The sequence below is a fragment of the Gorilla gorilla genome, chromosome 2 (genome assembly GCF_029281585.2).
Source record: "Gorilla gorilla gorilla isolate KB3781 chromosome 2, NHGRI_mGorGor1-v2.1_pri, whole genome shotgun sequence".
NCBI lineage: Eukaryota > Metazoa > Chordata > Mammalia > Primates > Hominidae > Gorilla > Gorilla gorilla.
The window spans coordinates 168,053,408-168,073,219 of NC_086017.1; the positions used below are offsets into that span (position 1 = coordinate 168,053,408).

General features: G+C 33.9%; 1 protein-coding gene across 2 annotated transcripts in view; it reads left to right on the top strand.

Moving 5' to 3' along the window:
• The window catches only part of LEKR1 (leucine, glutamate and lysine rich 1), a 223,055-nt gene that overhangs the window by 87,687 nt on the left and 115,556 nt on the right, over positions 1–19,812 (top strand). For both annotated transcript variants that reach the window (XM_004037896.4, XM_055381886.2), the window contains 2 exons: positions 6,846–6,965; positions 13,704–13,879. In XM_004037896.4, coding sequence (XP_004037944.1) covers positions 6,846–6,965; positions 13,704–13,879 — 296 coding nt within the window. The remainder of the gene's footprint in view (positions 1–6,845; positions 6,966–13,703; positions 13,880–19,812) is intronic.

Below are 19,812 nucleotides of genomic sequence, written 5' to 3' on the forward strand. Positions count from 1 at the left end.
TTGGGAGAATGTCTGGTAAAGAGGAAATATCCAGAGATTTTATCAAAATAACTATTTGCTCACCTGATCATCCCAGAATAAATCTTGTCATTTAACAATTTCTGCACACACACAGAAGCTTATAGGCAGCATTTCAGTCCTTTGTTTTTAATTTTTTAGGAGAAAATGATAAAATAAATACTCATTTACACAGATTTTAAAATTATCAAGATTTTATTAGGTTTATTTTATCATTTCTTTTATTTACTGAAGTATTTTAAGACAAATCGTGGTCTCCTAGTCTATGTGCTATTTTATCTTTACTTACTTCACTGTGATGTGACTTTTTAAAAACATAATCACAATATTATCATTCCAAAATTAGCAACAGTTCCTTGGTATTCTCTAATTCCCACTCCATAATTAAATTTTCTCAATTCTTTAAAAAAAATTTTTACTGTCATTTTAAAAAATATTTTAAGTTCTGGGATACATGTGCAGAACGTGCAGGTTTGTTACATAAGTATACACATGCCATGGTGGTTTGCTGCACCCATCAACCCATTATCTACATTAAGTATTTCTCCTAATGCTATCCCTCCTCTAGTTCCCCCACCCCCAACAGGCCCTGGTGTGTGATGTTCCCTTCCCTGTGTCCATGTATTCTCATTATTCATCTCCCACTTATGAGTGAGAACATGAGGTGTTTGGTTTTCTGTTCCTGTGTTAGTTTGCTGAGATTGATGGTTTCCAGCTTCATCCATGTCCCTGCAAGGACATGAATTCATCCTTTTTTATGGCTGCATAGTATTCCATGGTGTATATGTGCCACATTTTCTTTATCCAGTTTATCACTGATGGGCATTTGGGTTGGTTCCAAGTCTTTGCTATTGTGAACAGTGCTGCAAAGCCGCTGTCAATTTGTTTTAATTGAGTTTCATACAAGGTCCATATGTCATATTTAGTTATTAAATTTCTTGCTTCTCTTTTATCTATAAAGGCCTCTCTTCCTTTTTTCCCTTTGTCTTAATTAGCTTGTTGTAGAAACCAGTCCAGTTGTGCTTCTAGTACCTCATTTTTTAAAATTACACTTTTATTTTAGGTTTGAGGTACATGTACAGGTTTGTTATATAGGTAAACTTGTGTATGGGGGTCTGTTGTACAGATTACTTCGTCACCCAAGTACTAGGCCTAGTATCCAATAGATATTTTTTCTTATCTTTTCCCCCTTCCACCCTCCACTCTCAAGTAGGCCCCAGTGTCTATTGTTCCCCTCTTTGTGTCCATCCATCCTCATCATTTAGCTCCCACTTATAAGTGAGAACATGTGGTATTTGCTTTTCTATTGCTGTGTTAGCTTGCTAAGGATAATGGCCTCCAACCCCATCCATGTTCCTGCAAAGGACATGATCGCATTCTTTTTTTATGGCTGTATCCAATCTGTCATTAATGGGCATTTAGGTTGATTTTGTGTCTTTGATATTGTGAATAGTGCTGCAGTGAACATACGCATGCAAATGTCTTTATGGTAGAATAATTTATATTCCTTTGGGTTTATACTCAGTAATGGAATTGCTGGGTTGAATGGTAGTTCTGTTTTTAGGTCTTTGAGGAATTGCTACACTGCTTTACAATATGGTTGAACTAATTTACACTCCCACCAAGAGTGTATAAGCATTTCCTTTTCTACATAACCTTGCCAGCATCTGTTATTTTTTTTTGACTTTTTAGTGATAGCCATTCTGACTGGTGTGAGATGATATCTCATTGGTGTTTTGATTTGCATTTCTCTAATGATCAATGATATTGAGTTTTTTTTCATGTGCTCATTGGCCACATGTATGTCTTCTTTTGAGAAGTGTCTGTTCATGTCTTTTGCCCACTTTTTAATGGGGTTGTTTGTTTGTTTTTTTTCTTGTAAATTTGAGTTCCTTATACATGCTGCATATCGGACCTGTTTTAGATGCGTAGTTTGTAAATTTTGTCTTCCATTCTGTAGGTTGTCTGTTTACTCTGTCAATAGTTTCTTTTGGTGTGCAGAAGCTTTTAAGTTTACTTAGATCAAATTTGTCAATTTTGGCTCTTCTTGTGATTGCTTTTGATATCATTGTCAAGAAATCTTTACCTATTCCTACGTCCAGAATGGTATTGCCTAGGTTGTCTTCCAGGTTTTTTATAGTTTTGGGTTTTACATTTAAGTCTTTAATCCATCTTGAGTTAATTTTTGTATATGGTGTATGGAAGGGGTTTAGTTTCAATCTTCTGCATATGGCTAGCCAGTTACCCTAGCACCATTTATTGAATAGGGAGTCTTTTCCCCATTGCTTGTTTTTGTCAGCTTTGTCAAAGATCAGATGGTTTAGGTGTGTGTTCTTATTTCCGAGCTCTCTCTTCTGTTTCATTGATCTATGTGTCTGTTTTTGTGCCAGTACTATGCTGTTTTGCTTACTGTAGCCCCGTAGCATAGTTTGAAGTTGGACAGTGTGATGCTTTTGGCTTTGTTCCTTTTGCTTAGAATTGCTTTGTCTATTTGGGCTCTTTTTTTTGTTCCATATGTATATTAAAATAGTTTTTTTTCTAGTTCTGTGGAGAATATCATTGTTAGACAGGAATAGTATTGAATCTCTAAATTGCTTTGGGTGGTATGGACATTTTAATGATACTGATTCTTCCTATCCATGAGCATGTGATGTTTTTCCGTTTGTTCATGTCAGCTCTGCTTTCTTTGACCAGTGTTTTATAATTCTTATTGTAGAGGTTTTTTACCTCCCTGGTTAACTGTTTTCCTATTCAGTTCGTTTTGTGGTAATTATGAATGAGATTGCATTCCTGATTTGGCTCTTGGCTTGGCTGTTTGTTGGTGTATAGGAATAGTAGTGATTTTTGTATGTTGATTTTGTACCCTGAAACTTTCCCAAAGCTGTTTATCAGCTGAAGGAGCTTTTGGGCTGAGACTATGGAGTTTTCCAGATATAGAATCATGTCATCTGCAAACAGGGATAGTTTGACTTCCTCTCTTCCTATTTGGATGTACTTCATTTCTTTCTCTTGCCTGATTACTCTGGTCAGAACTTTCAATAATATGTTGAATAAGAGTAATGAGAGAGGGCATCCTTGTCTTGTTCTTGTTTTCAAGAGGAATGCTTCCAGCCTTTGCCTATTCAGCATGATGTTGGTTGTGAGAGTACTTCATTCTTGATTATGAACAGACAACAAAGGATAATCAGCCTTCTGAGCAGAGCCTCAAACATGAAAGTCAAAAAGTAAAACAAAGAAAGAGTCTCAAAGAGAAACAGAAGCAATGCAGCAAACTGAAGAAAACTTCAAAAACACACTAGAATTGATATCCTCAAAGAAATACAAATTGTATTCATGGGACAAGAAAAGGGGCAATTAAAAAAGGCCTTTTGGAGAATAAGAAAGAAATTTAGGTAGTTAGAATGTGATAGCAGAAGTTAAAACTTTAATAGGATGGAAGATAATGAAAGAACAGAAAGTTAAAAGTGGTAAAATGGTAGAGAAAGGATAAGAAAGCTAAGAGATCTGTTCAAGAAATTCCACATCTAAAACAATAGAAAGATGTTCCAGACAGGAACAGAAAATTGACAGGAAAGCATCATTCTCCCTAGGGTAAATTTCTGAAAACTAAAGAAATCAGTTTCTAAAGCAAGTACTCACCAAGTGCCCAGCACAGAGAATGACAAAAGATTAACATGATGATACATTGTGATCAAATTGAAGAAACCCAAGTGAAAAGTAAAAAATTTTCTTTCAGAAAAAGCTTCTGAAGCAGGGGGAAGGGTGGGGGGCCCACCATATATCACACAAAGAAATAGAAATGGGAATGTCATTGGATTTCTCAGCAGCATCACTGGAAATTAGGAAACAATGGAATGGTGTCCTAATCTTCTGCTGAATATTTTTCAAATATATGATTTTCTATTCAGCCAAACTGTTCCATCTGAGATAAAATAACATGTTCAGACATCCAGAGTCTCAAATTTACTGCCAATGCACAGGACATTTCTGGACGATTTGCTCCTAGGAGTAAACCAAGAAGGAATAAAACTTTGGAACCAGGGTATAGGAGAATTGACATGAAAGAGAGATGAGGACAGTTCCTGAAGTGATGGAGAAGGGAAGTCTTATGATGACAGCTGTGTAGTCAAACCAGAGCATAAACCAGACTATAGCAGGGGAATAGAAAGCTCCAGGAAGGCTACCTCCTGGTAAAGAAATGATTTGGAAAGATTATCTGCTGTGTCTGAAGATGTCAGGAGAAGAATTACCTCTCCATCAAAGATGGAAGAAGAATAAATGATGGTACCCAGAAAACTACGAAAGAAGAAAAGGAGACAATTTTTAATTCCAGAGACAACAAAAAGTTATACAAGAAAGAAATATAATCATGGCATTTTATGTTGCTCACAAGTGAATAACAATGTGAATACTAAATATAATTTAATAAAAAGTGCTGATTTAACTATATTGGGAGGATTAAGAGAAGAGTACGTAGATATGTATAGGAGGGTCAATTCTTATTAGCTACCTACCCCAACATCCATTTTGCCTTCTAAGTAACAGAATATATCTGGGGGCTAATCTTTAAAGGATGACACCTTCCATCTGCATGTGCAGCTAAGTATGGCCATGTATCTAAGTTCAGTAGAAGTATTCAGTGGTACTTTAAGGAAATTGACTTAAAACAGATGGAGTAGGCTGTTATTCTCCTGTTCCTGGCCTGGAATGGGAATGTAATGATTGAAGCTTTCACCACCATCATGGACTATGAGAATAAAGTACAAATACCAAAGATGATAGACCAGAGAGTTGGAAGGATATGAGGCCCTATATGATATTAGCACTGAACTGATTACCAATGCATTTGTTTTATGTGAGATTATATATATATTTATGCCATCATATTCAGGTGGCAATTATATGTAGCATAACTAGATCTTAACTGATATGTATCACTAAATAATATATAAAATTAAATATTAGGAAATATCAGTGTAAACATGTTAGTAATATGGAGGTAAATACTAGGAGAAACAGGAAAAAAACATTAAAAGTAGTTGCCTTTGACAGTGGGAATTGGGGTAGAAGCACGTGGTTACTATTTTTTTTATAACCCTTTTAGTCATTGTTACAGTTTGGATGTGGTTTGTCTTCACCAAAAATCGTGATGAAATTTGGGCCTCAAGGCAGCATTGTTGCGAGGTACGGCCTCATCAGAGGTGTTTGGGTCATAGGGGCAGATTCCTCATGAATAGATTAATCCCCTCCCTTGTGAGTGAATGGAGTTTTTGCTCTGGCAAGAATGGATTAGTTCCCAAGATAGCAGGTTGTTAAAATGCGAGAGAGAGGTGCATGGCCACCGGCTTTCAGCCCATTGTCCTTGTTCTTTGGCTTGCAAATCGAGAGTACCCTCCAAATCACTTGACTTTCCTTTTCTCAGAGTTGTAGCTCTCCAGAGATGTCCCCAGATGCTCCACATTAAAGATACATCCTTTCATTGCTTTTCCCCCCAGCAATTATGAAGTGTTTACGAGAGAACTAATTCACATTGTCATGGCTGGAAATATTCTCTGATGCTCAACTCCCCTAATCTATAGATTGAATTGGTTTAAGGTCTACTTTGTATTACGAGCATTGTTGTTCCTACTGATAGTGACTCTGTTCTTGATTCAGGTGGACAGCTACTATGCTGCCATTAAAAACCAACTAGGTGGGAGCTTATTCCTCTGCTGAATTGTGCAGTGACTGGTCTCACCCAAGACTTTCATGTGAGAAGAAGCACCTTCTTTTTATCAGGAAATTTCTAGTATTTCCTGTTATTCACAGCTGAATGTAATGCCTCAGTTCATTTTCAATTGTTTGATTATATGTGGTAAAAAATGTGTTTTCTTGGCAACCAGTATTTCTGTACATTTATATTAGAAATAGATTAATAACTGTTTATAGCAGCTACATGCTAACAAATCTTATTGTCTTTTTAATTAATTAAGCTAAACATCCCATTGCCATGATGTATTAGATCAAGTTTATAATGTTACCATGTTATTCTTTTGACGTTGTGAGTTAGTGTTACCATGTGGATAAAATGTCAGGCATCTTTTTCCTCATGTAAATTTTACTTTTCATGTTTATATACTTACAGTTGTAATTTTGATCCTAAGTTTTCATTCATTCATTATACCAAAAGTTAACTCATGTTCTTCCAAATGACTTCTTACCGAAAGCCACACACAAAAAAAGAGTTTGGCTTCCTTGATTTTTTTTCTCTCTTGCTTCCTGTCTCATCATGTGATCCCTTTGCACATGCCCCTTTCCACTTTCTGCCATAAGTGGAAGCAACATGAGGCCCTCGCTGGATGCAGCTATCCAATCTTGAATTTTCCAGTCACCAGAATCGTGAGCAAAGTAAACCTTTCTTTCTTTATAAATTACCTAGCCTCAGGTATTCTTTTACAGCAACACAAAATGGACTAAGGCAGTAATATTTGACATTTTAAATTTGAACATGTATTACTTTAAATGAAATTAAATTAATATTTTTAGTTGTGATTAATATTTATGTTCATTGTAGACAGTTGAACAATACAAAAGAATATAGATAAAAAGTTCTGCCTCTCTTCAATATTCTTTACTTTTCCCCCCTGCCCATAAATTCCACTCTCCTCCCCAGGATTTGGTGCCCAAGATTTGGTCTCTCCATATTTTTTCTGTACATTCATATAGCATATATAAGAGACGTAGTTTCTTCTTCTACTCCTTTTTATTAAAAGTAAGTATATTTAAATGTTAACTTGAAAATTGTACATATGAGAGAATACTTAAGGGATGTTTGTTTATATTTTTAGAATTTACGATGTAGGCATGCAGTTAAAAAGTCAACAAAATGAATTTCAGAAAGTAAAGAAACAACTGAGTCATTTGCAAGATGAGCTAAAAATTAAATATAGACAATCATACATCTTCAGGTAAGATTAAAGAACTGAAAATTATAAAGATTGAAAAGATATGCTTAATACTAACTTTGTAAATAGCCAAATACATTTTAGTAATATGGTTTCTATGTCTGGTGTGATTGAGAAAAGTGAAACAGGATTAGGTTTTCTTTTTTCTTTTTTAAACCATTATCTCAATGAATAGTGTTGCTAATTAAATTTAAATTAGGCATATACCTTGTTCTATTAGTGCCTTGTTACTGTTCTTATTTTGTGGTGGCATTTAGAATGAAAGCACGGTAACTAATTTACCTCTTCACCAATATTTCTTGGTGTATTTGATCCTCTGAGTGATAGTCCAGTGACAAGAAAAGTAATAGAATAAGAAAACTTCCTAAATAATATTAACATACTCCTTAAATTCAGAAATATCTAGTGTAAAGCATGTTAATTCTGCTTTTATATAATCTTTGGAGGGTTTATAATACCTAAAGATAAAATCCAGCGTTCTAAAGAAACTAGGAAGTACATTTTCTTTCCTAAAATTTGAATTGAATATATTGAGAATGTTTATGAGAAAGAGTAATTCCTTTTTGAATTGAATAACTTTTAGCTCTTAGAAAAGGGAAGGCAATAAGTTAATTCGACATGGCAAATGACACAGGTTCTGGATGACTGAAAAAGTATGCTGGGTGAGTGTTTTGAATGATAAGTTTTTGTTTTTTATCTAAGAATTATTACCAGGAATATTCTGAATAAATTTCTGTGAGCTAATAATTTTTAATTCATTTTCTGATAATAACCTATTGAACATCTACCTTTTACAAATGCTTTGCACATAACTGATGCTCAATACATAATTTTTGAATGAATCCATGAATGAAATCCACTCACAAAACAAGTGACCATTTTTATCATCAGAAATCCCCTTGATCCTTTCCTAGAAATCTGGTGTTGAACCAACAGGATAATGCCATCCAGGTGACCCCAACTTTTGTATTTTAATCGGGACTATCAGTATTCATTTTTGGCTTCTGTAATAGCTTTGGCCCATATCTGCTGCAGAAGGCTCATCTGATTTATCCACCAAAGCCTTCATGGATGGTAAGATTTACCTTTAAAGGCTGGACTGGGACTAGACCAAATAATTATTGCCGCTTCAGGATATTATGGGACTGATACACTTGATCCTAATTATTTTCATTTTTGCATGTTATCTTCAGTATTTCAAATTTTTGAAGAAACATAGACATACAAATGGAAGTGTTATTTTTATTCTGTATTCTAATTTTGTCATCATTTTGAGTTATACTTTTAACAGCTTATTTTGTTCACATGTTTCCATAGATCTGTGATTTTTGCTCATTTTTAGCTGAAAGATCACAAATTAGGAGTCTGGGATCTGACTTATATAAAAATAGTACATACTAAAAACAATTTTGGAAGTAACTAGTCAACTAGACACTTAGTACAAATTACAGTTTGTAATAGATGAATAGAAATAATTATTGTTTTTATACTCTCACTGATAGATATAATGCATTCCATAGAAAAAGGTATACTGTATAAAATCAAACCAAATTTCTAGAGTTCAGTGACTTTTGTTGCATTACTAAAAGCTGATTTTAAGCTAGATTATTGATTATTTTTAAAATATCAGGCCATAAAACTTAGTTGCTCTTGATAAAGGAAAAGAGCTTATAATCTTCTGTCTTGAAGAGGTAAAGGATTCATAGGCCAAAATGTGGGATGAAAAAAAAAAAAAAGAGTTAAGGGAAAGAAACATGAGCTTTTTACTCAGATATAATCATCTTTATTTATGGAGCCTGAAAGGAACTTTCAGTAGATCAGTGAACTATGTTTTGGGGTCCATTGCTGTTTTTAATTTCTTCTCTCATTTGTTTAATTACAATTGGGCTTAATCACTAGCCTCCAGCAAAGTATTCTTTCATGTTCTGTGTTTTTCCTGACATCATTTCCAGCCTGCGTCTTGCAAGGGCTCAGCATATTAGTTGGCACATTGGTTGGCTCAGCACATCTGCTACTCAGAATAAAGTGTCTTTTGAAAATGCAAATTAATTGTAGAAGGCCTATAAAATAGATATTAAAAACCTGAATGAAATATAGATATACTTCACCTCACAAAGTTGTGTTTAAGTTCAATATTCCAAATCAGACCATATTTGAAATATTCTAGCAGTATTTACTTTTAGAGGATTACTATTGTGAATCTTTTATAAATTATTTGAAATAAAGAGTACTTATCCTTTAATTTTTCTTATTTGTAAAGCTAGACCTTATCATCTCTAAAATTTTCAATGTCAACTCCAAAAATTTCTCTTGCAGCTCTCTCAGTTTCACTTCCCTTCTTCAGTCTAATTAAGGATGCTAATATTTTTTCTTAATTTCCCAACCATATTTTGGCTTTACTTTGTTTTCTATCCTTGATCCCATAGTTTATTACCCCATATCTTTTTAAAAACATCCTCATTGAGATATAATTTGCATACCACAAAATTCACCTATCTTAAGGAGACAATTTAATTATTTTTAGCAAACCTACAGAGTTGTGCCACCAAATGTTAGCTATTAGATTGGCAACCACATCCAATATTAGAACACTCGACTAATTCCAGAAAAGACCCTCCAGACCCTCATGCCATCTTCAATCAATCTCTGTGCTCACCTTCAGCTCACCAGGCAACTAACATTTCTCTTTCTATAGATTTATACTTTTCTCGACATTTCAGATATATGGAATCATACAATATGTTGTCTTTACATCTGGCTTTTACTACTTATGTTTTTGAGGTTCATTCATGTTGTGGCACTTATCCATACTTTTGTTCCTTTTTATTGCTGAACAGTATTCCACTGTATGGATATACCACATTTTATTTATCCATTTACCAGTTGATGGATATTTGGATTGTTTCCACTTGTTGGTGCTTATGAATAATGCTGCTGTAAACATTCATATACAAGTCTTTGTGTGGACATATGTTTTCAATTCTTTGGAGTAGATACCTAAGTGTGGAATCACTAGGTCATATGATTAATGTATATTTAATTTTTTTTTTTTTTGAGACGGAGTCTCGCTCTATCACCCAGGCTTGAGTGCAGTGGCATGATCTTGGCTCACTGCAACCTCCGCCTCCCACGTTCACGCCATTTTCCTGCCTCAGCCTCCTGAGTAGCTGGGACTACAGGTGCCCGCCGCCACGCCTGGCTAATTTTTTGTATTTTTAGTAGAGATGGGATTTCACCATGTTAGCCAGGATGGTCTCAATCTCTTGACCTTATGATCCGCCTACCTCAGCCTGCCAAAGTGCTGGGATTATAGGCGTGAGCTACCGCACCCTGCCAATCAATATTTAATTTTTTAACTGCCAACCTGTTTTCCAAAGGGGCTGCACATTTTACATTCCCACACCGTGAATGAGGATTCTAGTGTCTCCATGTTTTTGTCAACACTCACTATTGTCTGCCTGTTTTGTTGTAGTCATCCTAGTGGGTGTAAAATAGTATCTCATTGTAGCTTTGATTTGTGTTTCCCAAGTTACTAATGATGTTGAGCATCTTTTCATTTGTTTGTTAATCATTTGTATATCTTACTAGTGAAACATCTCAAATATTTTGCCAAGTTTTAATTGGTTTATTTTCTTATTATGTGATTGTAAGAGTTCTTTCTATATTCTGGGTATAAGGCCTTTATATGAACTATGATTTGCAAATATTTTCTCCCAGTGGCTTATCTTTTTATTTTCTTAATAATGTCTTTTGAAAAGCAAAGTTTGTTATTTTTGATGAAATATAATTTATCTGTTTTATAGATTGTGCTTTTGCTGATGTATGTAAGAACTCTGTCTAAGCCTGTCAGAAGGATTTTCTCCTGTATTTTCTTCTAAGAGTTTTATAGTTTTAGCTCTTCTTTAGATCTATGATCTGTTTCAGCTAACTTCTGTGTATGATATGAGGTAAGGATCTAAATTCATCCTGTTTCACATGGATATTCAATTGTTCCAGTGCTGTTTGTTAGAGGCCAATTTTTCCTTATTGAATTGCCTCGGCATCTTTGCCTAAAATAAATTCACCATAAATGTAAAGAATTATTTTTGGATTTTCTATTCTATTCCATTAATCTATATGTCTTATGTCAGTGCCACACTCTCTTAAGTACTATAGTTTTTAATACATTTTAAAATCAAGAAATATAATTCCTCTAACTTCCTTCTTTGTTTTCAAAATTGTTTTTGCTATTCTGCGCCCTCCATAATGAATTTTAGGATCAGCTTGTGAATTTCTGCAAAGTAACCTCCTGGGATTTTGATAGGTATAGTATTGAATCTATAGATCAATTTGGGGAGAATTTCTACCTTAAAATTTTTGTATCTTTCAATTCATGAATGTGGTATGTTCTTCCATGGAGATCTTTAGCCCTCTCAAAAATGTTTTGTTTTCTTGAACTTCTTTTATTAAAATTTATTTCTAAGTGTTTTATTCTTTTTATGTTGTTATGAATTGGGACTGTTAATTTTATCTTGGGGATTGGTCATTGTTAATATACAGAAATAAAATTGATTTTTGTATATGTATCATGTATCCTGTGACCTTGATGAATTTGTTTATTAATTCTTGTATTTGTGTGTGTGTGTGTGTGTGTGTGTGTGTGTGTGTGTGTGTGTCTTCTTTAGAATTTTCTACATAGAGGAGTTTGCCAACACTCCAAGTCCTTTTACCTCTACTCATTTAGTTGTATTTACCCTTAAATCCTTTGGACTTCATACCTACTTCCAGGTTGTTAAACACTAATTCCTTAGTGAGGAGTCCTCAATATTCTGCTTAGGCTCCTTGGTCTTATTCATCTCTTAGCAACTGTTTTTCTTGCCTCTTATTTCACAGAGAATGTTAAGGTTACCAATAGAGGCAAATTTATTGTGAACCAGATGATGCTTAAGTTTCAGAGTCTCTCACTTAGGACTTCCTTCCAAGGTTCTGGGAGGGCTCCTGGTGAAAGCGAGATGAATGGGTTGTAATTTGGTTAAAAATTCTCTTTCTACTCAGGTTTTTCCTCTCTCTCACTTTTTAAAAAAATTAATTATTAATTTTTTGTGATTCTCACTTCTGTTGTCAGTATACCATTGGAGTAGTCACAGGCATTTGGAGGATCTGAGTAAGGGAAAGTTGGCTTAGGAGTATACCATTATAACTGCCATTTAGTAAGATATTTTAGAATGCTTTAATGAAAAAAGCAAGAAATTACATTAATTTGGATGTATATAATTTTTAAAATTAATCAAATAAAAGCATTTATAAGCAAATTAGGCAATAGAAATTATTGTGGCCTAAAGAAGCAAATCTAATAACTTTTTTGATTACATCAAAGCAAATTTATTAATAGAAAGATAAATTTTTTAAAGTTCTTGAGTTATTTGATAATCTAATGAAAGGGAGTTAATTATTCAGATACATTGGAGAAAGATTTAAGTTTTCACTGATTTCACAAATATGAGTAACATCATTGAATGTAACATACAAATCATAATATACCACTTCAGGGAGACCATCTAAGATAAACCGGCCCATGAGTTTCACTGTTTCAAAGACAATTTAATCACTTTCCAAGAAAACCTGAAATGACAAAATCTTATGTATTAGAAAAGTTTAATAAGAATTTCCCCAAATTGGACAATGCTAAGAATTTGTGTGGCATTACTGATTACCAAATTACTAATTACTAATTACCAAAGGCCTCCCAGATAAAATGGACTCTATTCAGCCTTTTTCTGCAGACTTAAACACTGATCACTACATTTTTCTTAAAATTTCCATATCCCCTGGCTTTTCTGACATTATTCTTTTGGCTTATCTTCTTACTCACTGATGAGTTCCCCCTAGTATCCTTTGAGGGATTCTTTTTAGTTTCAGTCCCTTAAATGTTTGTGTTGTCCAGTGTGTTATCCCTAGCACGTCTCACTTTTCCATTTCTCCAACTGAGGAGGAATCTATTTTATTTACTCTTTCATTCAATATTTGTTGAGCACGTATTATGCAGTAGGCACTGTGCTAGATGCTAGAGAGACTGTGATGAGCAAGATAGATATAACCTCTGCCTTATAGATCTTAGTCTACTCAGGGATGTAAATATTGACAAAATAATTATACTCTCATGGCTTCAGTCATCACCTTTTTGCTGCTCTCAAATCTATGTCTGTATTTTATTTGATTATTAAGATAATTAAAACCAGAATAAAATCACTGAGATGACAAAAATGTGATTACTTTGAGCTGTTGGATTTTATGAAGCAAATGCACTGGATCAATCACTTTGAATTGTTTTATTTATTATTACCCCAGATTTTTCACTACCTATATAACTGTGGTATGCGGGACAAATGCTGTATAAGACTTTAAGATTGTCATTTAGGATCTAAGACTAAATTTCTCTGACCTAATTTTCTTCACTAAATGTTTACGGTTGAATAAAAAAAGATTAATAGAACAAATGTATATGAAGGTAGTTAGCTATCTTTCTTTGTAGTTAAAATAATGGCAAAATGGAAATGAGTTAGAGTGACCATACACTTCAGTCTATCTGAGATATTCCTAGTTTGTGTTTTGTCTCAGCATAATATGAATACCACCTTCTTTTGGTTCCAGAATTGTCTCCAATTAGACACTAGATTATATGGTCACTCTAAAACTATTTTTGAAGAAATGTTTGTTATGCTTACTATTTTTTAAAATCCTATTTTTTTTTTTACTTTGCAGTCAAAGATTGTCAGAGTACAAATATTTCTGGAATAAGACTCTTTCATTACTTACTTTTACTAAAAGGGAACTAACCAGTATTAAAAATGAAGTATATGATAATTACCAAAACTGGACTTCATTGAAAGGAGAAGTTTTTCTGCAAATTAAATCTATAAGTGAAACAGCCTTGACAGGTTTGTTACATATATTTAGAATATAATTGTCCCTTTTTGGTAAATGGTACATCATAAGTAATAAAATAATGATATTTCATTTTATTTGATGGGAATTAGGATTAACTTTGTTATCACTTGTTAGAGTAGATGACCATTAAGATCTATTTCAACTCTGAAATTTAATTATTATAGGTTTATCTAAGATAATCTATGATACATCTATCCTGAACTGTGGCCGGAAGTCTGTTCATTACTGTTAAAAGTAGTAATCTATGTTTTTAAAACTCCTCTTCTCTTAATGACTAAGTAGCTCATATTAGGTCAGCCTTCTTATAGATAACAACTTTAATTCTAGAAAAATAGCTACCTAAAGACAATAAAGAGTGACCCAAAGCAAACACATAATGGAGGCAGTATCAAAAATTAAAAGAAGGCATACTAAGTGAAAGATGCCAATTTGAAAGGGCTACGTACTATATTATTCCAACTATATGACATTCTGGAAAAGACAAAACTATGGAACAGTAAAACGATCAGTGGTTGCCGTGAGTTCCAGGCAGAGGATAAATGAGAAGAGCAAAGAAGATTTTTAGGGCAGTGAAACTAATCTGTACAATACTACAGTAGTGGAGACATGTCATTATACATTTGTCAAAGTTCATAGAATGTACAACATGAAGACTGAACCCTAATGTAAACTATAAATTTTGGGTAGTAATAATAATGTTGATTCATCAGTTGTAACAAGTACTACTCTCCCACAGGGTGTCCATAGTGGGGGAGCTTTTGCATGTGTGGAGAGAGGGGGATATGGGAATTCTCTGTACTTTCTGCTCAATTTTCCTGTGAACCTAAAACTGTTCTAAAAAATAGTCCATTAAAGGTTTTTATTAATGTTGAAAAATGCATGGCAGTGAGTGAATTTTTTCTTTTTAAGGATATTGGACTGAGAGCAAGGTACAGTTTGCTCCATGCAAAGAAGCTAAAAATCTGATAGAAAACTGTAGACTAGAGGATAGAGATCAAGGCAACCTCAGCCTCTGAGAAGTAAGGGATATCCCAGAGAAGTGAAAGCCAGAGAAAGAGAGCTCAAATTTTGCATATAAACTCTTTCCAAATCTCAGGCAGGCTTATCCCTGAAATACATGTGCTCAATGAAGATGCTAAATAGTCCATCTAAAACTAAAGTAGTTGATATTTTAGCTGTCACCTACCCTATGAGAAACAGATTTAACACTCTAAGTTTAGCCAGATTAACTTCTTGTTAAAATAATACAAGAAAAAAATAAATACTCTTTGGAAGAACATAATAAGAATCCAGAGTCTCTATAACATAACACCCACAATGTTCAGTATACAATCCAAAATTACTCATATCCAAAAGAATAGAGACCAGTTGACTCAGATGATATAATTAGCTAACCAGGATTTCAAATTAGCTATCATAACAATGCTCGAGGATATAAAGGAAAATATGCTAGTAATGAATAAAAAGAAAATCTGAGTAAGCAACTATTAAAAAATGAGAAATTCAAGAATTGAAAAATATGGTGTCTGAAATAAAATTTCACTGGATGGACTTTTTTTTTTAAAGTCAAGAACTTATTTTATTTTATTTTAAAATAAACATTGAAGATCCCCCATTTCCCACCACCCTACAAAACTTTTGAATGTGGAATGTTCAACAGCCTATCCATTTTTGTAGGTTACAAAATCAACAAAAACTCCAGTTGTCTAATGATGAATGTTTGAGAATAGTTTTGTTTTTAAATAGCTGAGCACCTACTGGAAAAATTCCTGGGCTAAATGCTGAAAATAAAATTTAATTTCTGCACAGAAAATACCATTAACATAGTAGCCTTTGCTTAAAGGTGGGATTAATTCTCCATGAAGTCAGAATGAGACAATAGCAGCATTAAGTTCATAGGCACACAGAACTAGTGCTCAAACTGCTAGCACAAATTCCAGTGGGATGCCGCAAATGAACACTCAGCAAGTGAATTAATCTGATTCACGGGATTATGTTTAATCGCCGAAAGCATACTGGCCAGTGTACCATAATATGTTACCAGAAGAGTTATTATCTATTTGTTCTCACTTTCAGAAAACTTATTTTAAAGGGACTGTTTTCATCCCATAAAGACAGGACTACAATTGTCAGCTTTCTATTACCTGGATATGGAAGGAAACTATTTTTACTCTGCATGTTCTGTCCTAAGCATCATCTTGAGTCTTGCACATGATACTCAGATTCTTCACCCTTGCTTAGGAGTAAAACAATATACTTTATGGGGTGATAATATTTTCCATAGTTATTTGAAGTGGCTTGAAAAAGGCAAGATTGACTTTTTTGACATTGGATAAAATCTACAAATCAGCCTCGAGTTATTCAATGATAACTGACAAACTAAAATATTTCCCTAGAAAGGAAGATGAAAGGAGTGAAGTGTGGTTTGGCAGAACAACTGCATTTCACAGCTTTTCCAGTTAAATTGGAGCACTGAACGTTCAGATGCCTACCAAATTATGCATGGGTCCTAATCACATATATAAGGCTGGATGGACTTTTATAGCACATTGCATTTATAGAAAAAAGAATCAGTGAATTTTAAGATAAATCAATAGAAATTATTCAATTTGAAGAAGAGAGATAAACATTGAAAAAAAATGAATGGAGCCCCAGCATCCTCAGGAAAGAATAAAATGCACCATAAGTGACAAATATGAGTAAATATAAAAGACTCCTTTTCCTTTAAATTTTTTTTTAAAACTCACATGCTTATTTAAAGCAAGCATTATTATTTTGTGGGGCTTATAAAGTATGTCAATGTAACATGACAACTAGAGTCTAAAGGATGGAGAGGTGGATAAATGGATTCATTTTGTTGGACTATATTTGTATTTTATGTGACATGGTAGAATATTTTATTTAAACCAATAAATTAAGTAAGTATATTATAATTTCTAGAGCAACTACTAAAAAATTAAATACAGAAACATGTAGCTAAAAAGCTAATACATAATTTAAAAGATAACTCTTTAAAAAGTATTCAAACAATCCAAAAGATGGCATTTTAAACATCATCTAAGATTTGTACAGTAATCAAATCAGTATAGTGCTGGCATATGGATCAACAAAGATGAATAGAACAAGATAGCCTGGTAAATGACCCTACTTATATAATCAATTGACTTCTGACAAAGGCACCAAAACAATCCAATGGGAAAAAGAAAGTCTTTCAACAAATTGTGCTGGAACGACTGAATACCCATGTAGAAAAATATACCTCAACTTCTGCCTCACACCGTACATGAGAATTAATTTAGGATAAATCATAAGCCTAAATGCAAAGGATAAAATTATAAAACTACTAGAAGAAACATAGCAAAATATCTTCATAACTTGATGGTAAATGAAGATTTCATGGATAGGACATAGAAGTAAGAACTATAAAAGAATGAAAATTGGTGAATTAGACTTTATCAGAATTAAAACATCTGTTCATCAGAAGCTATCAGTATGAAAATGAATAGTTAAATCAGAGAAAATATTTACAAAATGTGTGACAAAGAACTGTTGTCCCAGTTACATAAAGAATGCCTACAAGTCAATAATAAAAGTATTCAATCAAAAATGACCAAAAGATCTGAACAGACACTTTACACAGGAAGATACATAAATGGCCAATAAAGACACAAAAATGTTCTCAACATTATTAGCTCGTCTGATTGACTAAAATGAAACAGTCTGATGGCAGCAGATGTTACTGAGGAAATAGAGTACTGGAATCCTTTTACAAATTGGTGAGAATGTAAAATGCTACAGCCACTTAGAGAAAATATCTGACAGTTTCTCATTAAACTAAATATACATCTATCCGAAGTCCCTGAAATTCCACCCTTTGGTATTTACCCAGGAAATGTGAAAATGTATGTCCACAAGATACTTATATGAGAATATTCGGCAACTTTATTCAAGCTTAATTCAAAATATCCTAAAACTGCAAAAAACTCAGGAGTACATCAGTAGTAGAATGGGTTCTCTAAAAGAAAACAATTGAATATATTCAGTGGGATATATAACGAACTGCAGATAATGTGGTAGCATGGATAATCCTTAAAAATATTATGGTACTTGAAAATAGCCTTACACAAATAATACATATTGTATTATTTCATTTATACGATGTTCTAGAAACAGGCAAAACTAATCTACACTGGGGAAAAAATGGTTGCCATGGAGGGTAGGATTGACTGGAAAAGCACAAAGGCACTTTCTTTGATGATAGTAATTCTTTATGTTTTGATAGGGGTTTGCATTACACAGTGGATGCATTTGCCAACACTCATCTATTGGTGCACTTGAGATTTGTACAATTCTGTAGGTAAATTTACTCAAAAATAAAAAGAAATATATGCAAATGTTGAACTCTATCTGTATGATGAAATGTTTAGGAGAGAAGTGTATTTATGTCTGCAACTTACCTTGATATTCACAGGATGGATTGATGGATGTATAAAGTATTTGATAGGTATATAGTTACATGACAAAGAAAATATAGTAAAATATTAATTGTAGAATCTAAGTAGTGTGTATATTTGTGTCCAGTATACAATAATTTTAACTTCTGTATATGTTTTAAAACTTTCATAGTTAAATATTGGAAAAAAATCATGTTAAACCACGAAACTTTAATTTCACTTACTAACAATTTGTTATGTAATATGTGCGTTCAGAAATGCATTTTTATATGACAATATGCTTTTAAATTTGTAATTTAACTTTAATAATTAAATTTAGGCAAATAGAGGAATATTATAGCAAACATGTAAAAAGTATATCTATATTAGGCCGTGTGTGGTGGCTCATGCCTAGCACTATGGGAGACTGAGGCAAGTCAATAGCTTGAGCTCAAGAGTTGGAGACCAGCCTGGGCAACATGGCAAAGCCCTCTTTCTACTAAAAATACAAAAATTAGCCAGGTGTGGTGGTGCGCACCTGTAACTCCAGCTACTGGGGAGGCTGAGGCATGAGAATTACTTGAACCTGGGAGGTGGAGGTTGCAGTGAACATGTCACTGCACTCCAGCCTAGGCAACAGAGTGAGATTCTGTCTCAAAAAAAAAAAAAAAAGGGGGGTATCTATATTATTAAATGGAGCAGCTGGGCATGGTGGCTCACGCCTGTAATCCCGGCACTTTGGGAGGCCGAGGCGGGCAGATCCCGAGGTCAGGAGATCGAGACCATCGTGGCTAACATGATGAAACCCTGTCTCTACTAAAAATACAAAAAATTAGCCAGGCGTGGTGGCGGGCACCTGTAGTCCCAGCTGCTTGGGAGGCTGAGGCAGCAGAATGGCGTGAACCCGGGAGGCAGAGCTTGCAGTGAGCAGAGATCATGCCACTGCACTCCAGCCTGGGTGACAGAGTGAGACTCCGTCTCAAACAAACAAACAAACAAACAAAAATGGAGCAGACACTGAGAGTGTGCTAGTCGCTAGTCATATTCTTTGGACTTTTAGTGTTCTTCTACTGACTTTTAACTGCCAGTATCTGCATATCTGTGCCAGAGGAATCTTGTTTCTGCCACAGTTAATAATACAGATATACTTTACATAATTATATTTCATTTTGTAAATATACTATATATTATGCATCATTTCCATTATTTAAACATTCATATATGTCTTTTTTTGGATATATGTTTTTGTTATTTTTTGGGTAAATACCTAGGAGTGGAATGGCTGAATTGTATAGTAGAGTATATTCAACATTTTAAGAAACTACCCAAGACTTTTCCAAAGTGGTTGTTCCTTTCACATTTTTACCAGCAGTGTATGAGACCTCTAGTTGCTGCATATCTTTGCCAACACTTAGTATTTGTCAGTCTCTTTAATTTTATTCTTTGTAATGAGGTATTCATATAAAAAATATGAATGTACATGTAAAATA